The following is a 4,375-nucleotide window of genomic DNA, read 5'->3' on the forward strand; positions in this document are numbered from 1 at the left end:
TATATTCAAATTCCCGGATATCAGGAAACAATATTTTCTATCTCCAATCCCACTTCCATGTATAAACATGGAAAAGAAAACTCCATATGGTGTAAAAAAAAAAAAGAGGATTTAAAACAGGAAAATTTGACTCCAAACTAAGGATGTTGATAACGATATCCGGGGACGTCTGATGGACTGCTATTAAATGCCTATTTGTCTACTTTGCATAAGAGTGGACCACTACATCTGGTGGGGGGCTAAGCATTTCCTTATGTATTTTTAGTATATTTTGTTTTTGTTGAATAAAACAGTATTACACCATATGGAGTTTTCTTTTCCATTTATATACATGGAAGTGGAATTGGAGATAGGAAATATTGTTTACTGATATACGAGAATTTGAATATAATCAAAAAGGCTTTTGATGTCTACTCAATGTGTAGACCCACAATCTGGTAGGAATCTAAAGTTTTACCATAGAGCGCCTGAAGATCAATTTTGGTGATATTTTGTTTGATAAGTCTGGCCAGACATCACAACTGGGTGGGCATTTAAATTTGCTCACCCAGTTGTGATATCAGTGTCGGCAGTCCCTGCAGCCAGTGTACGGGCGGTCGGCGGGTTGCTGTATACACATTCAGATACACCGATATATCTGAATGATATATCGGCATCAGCTGTGCTGCAGGGCTGACCTGATATGTCTGTGAACGATGTCATTCACAAACATATCGGGTGTTCACGCCCACCAATCCGCTACCAATATATATAGTTCAATCTAACAATGGGGCTAATTCAGAGATGTGTGCAAACCCGATGGTTAGTGTACATCTCCGATTGTGGCGGTGCAAGACCCTTACTGCACATGTGCAGTTCGGGTCCTGCGTGTTAGCACGCAGAGCGGCAGCAGACTGTCAGTGATTGGAGTCTGCTGCCATTTCTGGACGGGGAGGGGGTGGCGATGGCCTCTGTTTCCCCAAACGAAGGCGTGTCACCGCCGTAGCGGGGAGAAAAGAGGTAGAGACTTCCTTGCCTCTTTTGAGCAACTGCGTTCGCCGGCTTGAGTGGCCATAGGGCAGAAGATCATGCAGATGTTCCGATGCTGCGTCCATTGACGCAGCTTGGTATAGTAATGCATGCAGGAGGAGTGATGCCTCCTGCTGCATTAGCATAATAGTGCTGTCGCAGCTGCTAACATGGTAGAAGCTGCAATAGTAATACCGTCGGACCCTGATCACCCCCAATATATCTAGTAGTGTGTACCCAGCATTACAGTGGGAGCCATAGCCAAGGGATCAAGACCAAACTGCTAGCCGGAATAATCAAGAGGGAAATTAATTTAATTTACTAGTTGAAACGACCCACTCACTTATGCCGCAACCATGTGGATTTTGGTAAATTATAAGTTTATAATAAATAAAATCTTTATTACACATAACATGTACATGCTTAAGACATATTTACTAAATTATAATGTACAAATTATATACTGTATAAAATAATGTACTACATTTAATAAATATATAAATGTGCATTACAAGTTAGCACACTCAAACAAATAAAAAAAAAAACATATGTAAAAATCACACAGGCGACATTGTGCTCTCTGGCTGTCCATGATATCAGATGGAAATGTGGTTTAATATCTCACTTATAAACACTTTAAGAGAAATGTATTGCAAGACGTCCGTCGAGGGCAGTCGCAGAGCTTTCCAATCCGGGCTCCTTTCCTGACAGCACACTGTTCTCCTGCATCACACTGCAATGGTAACACACACATCAGTCAGTGTAATAAAAGTAAATATAATGTAAAACATTTACTTTATAAGAAAAACAATAAGATGTATTGTGCTTTGTGGTAGCTTTTCTTGTGACAGTAAAATAGTTAGCACATAATTGCTATTTTGTTGCTTCATGTCTTTAGTACAAATGGTGTTTTACAGTAACACATCTGCATCTGAAGGAGGATTCAAACAAACTTTTTCAAATGATCTAAACATAGTTGAGACCTTCACACCGAGACAACTGTGTCAGATTTCTTAGAATATACCCTGGCGATAAGCTATGTCGTAACTACTATTTCTCGTTCTAGAAAACAGTAATGTTTTATGTTGCAGTGAAATTTCTAGTTCAAATTTTCAAATCTGGTAAAACTTTGAGGTATAGAAGATTCAAATGTGTATGTAGATACAAAAGATGATGTGCAGTAACCCAAAGACACCCAGAGAAACCAATCTGTAAAGAAATTTGATCAATCTACTGCAAATTAGAGAATAAATACAGAGTTGCACATGCTTAGTAAACTCTATAAGGATTCTCTGAATTGTGCTGTTTTATGAATACATACATACATACATACATACATACATACATACATATAGACAGATAGATTTAAGTTATATTTTGTTTGTTTGACTTTTTTCAAGTAAGCTTTAAACACATTTACAATACTAACAAGTACAATTAATTATTGTGTCCATTTTTAAAAATTGATTTATAATTGTATGTGCAGGTTTACTACGTATCTACCAGAGCAGTGCACAGTAATTAGGTGTCCCTTTATGAAATTTCTTGCTTCATTCATCCAGGCTAATTAGTGATATAAAACTATCTACAGTTTAGTTATATTTAACAAAAACAATCTATTGTGACTGAGTGAGAAACACTGCAAAACATATGTAAGACAGTACAGGCAGTAAGTAAGGAAGTAAGTACATAATGCATATGGGAATTCGCCAATTACAGTAATTCATTTACACTGCAAAGATTTAATATGAAAAAATAGGTTTAGAATAAACAAATATGTATTATCCATAACAGGTACTAGATGTGTTTATTGAATTACAAAGTGCAAATTATAAAAGTATAAAATAATGCAATATATTTAACAAAATATAAATGTGTGTTATATACAGTATATGCACAATGCACACACACAGTCTATCAGTCAATTAGATAAGAGAGTGACAGTAGATGATGTATCAAAGGAAGACAGGATGTGTTTTATTATTATTATTATTATTATTATTATTATTATTATTATTTTATGCCACAAATTATAAGCAGCACTGTACATAGAATTAAGCTTAATAGGGAATCTGTAAGCAGGCTAGGCTCATTTAGAAACACAGGGAAGAAGATAACTCACCATGGGCACTTGACCATATTTCTTTTCGAAAAATGGAAGTTTTTTACTTTTAAGTTTTTCTAATACCTCTTGCAAAGCATCAATCTGAAACACAAAGCAGCAACTTTGTTACAAGCAACAGGTGGCCATCAAAGCTTCCTCAGCAAGCTGCTAGATCAACATCTGAGATGTAGCCTGGACAAAATAGCCGGTAAATATACAATTCATTTTGCCCTTACAGACATGACTAATAAAATGCAGCAATGCCAGATGTTTAGACAATATAGCTAAGTTAGTGACACACTCAGCGAGTGATATTGAAAGTGTCTGTACATACCAGCTCCTTCTCGTGGACGCTATTATCTGCAGGGGAGTAGAAGTCCAGGGATCTGGTCTCCAGGTAATCTGTGTCCTCGCAGCTGGCTCTGAGCAGCAGCAGGAGGAAGGTGGAGCTCAGCAGGGTGATAAGGTGCCTGCGGGAGCTGTCCATGGTGCTGAGGAGACTGGTGGTGCTGATGCTGCTGATGGGGCTGAAGTTGAGTCTGCTTCCAGGATAGAACAGAAGCAATCTTTATATGGGTGGGACTGAGAGCCCAACCTCTACTGACATCACCATGCCATAGACCTGCACTGGATGACCTCACCAGCTGAAACTAGAAGACTGTGGATCGTGCTACTTGTGTTCTTGCATAGTGTAACTTTTCATTTAGAACATCTAAATCACATATTCCTAAAATGTGTTTAAACCAAACGACTCTGAGGTTGGGATTTGCAGCGCTGATTTAATAAACTTGTCTGTACGGACTTTATGTTTCTTCAGTCTTTATCACAATTTTTTTTATTACAATTTTGCATGTAACAAACTTTAGTGAGGGTGCACATAAGATCACATCTGTATGAATGGTATGTGAGAAAGTTATACAGTAGCTATACTTAGAATTGTTCTTTGATCTGTGTTATGATATATAATAATTATGTTAAGGTTAGGTTTGAAACTACTTTTCTATGTAATATAAAGTATTAGCTAAAATTAAATATAATATTTTTGTGCAATTAATAGTATAATTAGAGATGCCATTTTAGTGGAGTTGGTGGATGTGATAAATCACACTAGGTATATATGCACCAGCGCTCTGTTGAAAGTCTGCATCTTATAATGTAATAATGTATTGTGAATATACAGTATATATATATATTACTATGAATATAGGAGGCGCACAATGATGTATCCTTGAAGTTTTTCCACGCTCCTTTTTGAACTTGTGA

At 36.9% G+C, this 4,375-nt stretch overlaps 1 protein-coding gene across 1 annotated transcript; it reads right to left on the minus strand.

Moving 5' to 3' along the window:
• Positions 1-1,486: 1,486 nt before the first annotated feature.
• On the minus strand, positions 1,487-3,637 carry CARTPT (CART prepropeptide). The gene is made up of 3 exons (XM_088443698.1): positions 3,447-3,637; positions 3,131-3,214; positions 1,487-1,741 (listed from the first exon to the last, which is right to left on the minus strand). Exons 1-3 carry the CDS (start codon positions 3,597-3,599, stop codon positions 1,634-1,636), a joined length of 345 nt encoding a protein of 114 aa, XP_088299824.1. The 5' UTR covers positions 3,600-3,637; the 3' UTR covers positions 1,487-1,633.
• Between the last annotated feature and the right edge of the window lie 738 nt (positions 3,638-4,375).

Source organism: Taudactylus pleione, unplaced genomic scaffold (assembly GCF_031769625.1).
Source record: "Taudactylus pleione unplaced genomic scaffold, aTauple2 ptg000333l, whole genome shotgun sequence".
NCBI classification, from domain to species: domain Eukaryota; kingdom Metazoa; phylum Chordata; class Amphibia; order Anura; family Myobatrachidae; genus Taudactylus; species Taudactylus pleione.

Bases quoted from the DNA above. Each gene is read 5' to 3' on its own strand.
- CARTPT (XM_088443698.1), bottom strand. From the start codon at position 3,599: ATGGACAGCTCCCGCAGGCACCTTATCACCCTGCTGAGCTCCACCTTC. The intron at 3,215-3,446 runs GTATGTACAGAC...TTTGTGTTTCAG, and splicing joins GCGTCCACGAGAAGGAGCTG to ATTGATGCTTTGCAAGAGGT. The intron at 1,742-3,130 runs GTGAGTTATCTT...TTACCATTGCAG, and splicing joins AATATGGTCAAGTGCCCATG to TGTGATGCAGGAGAACAGTG.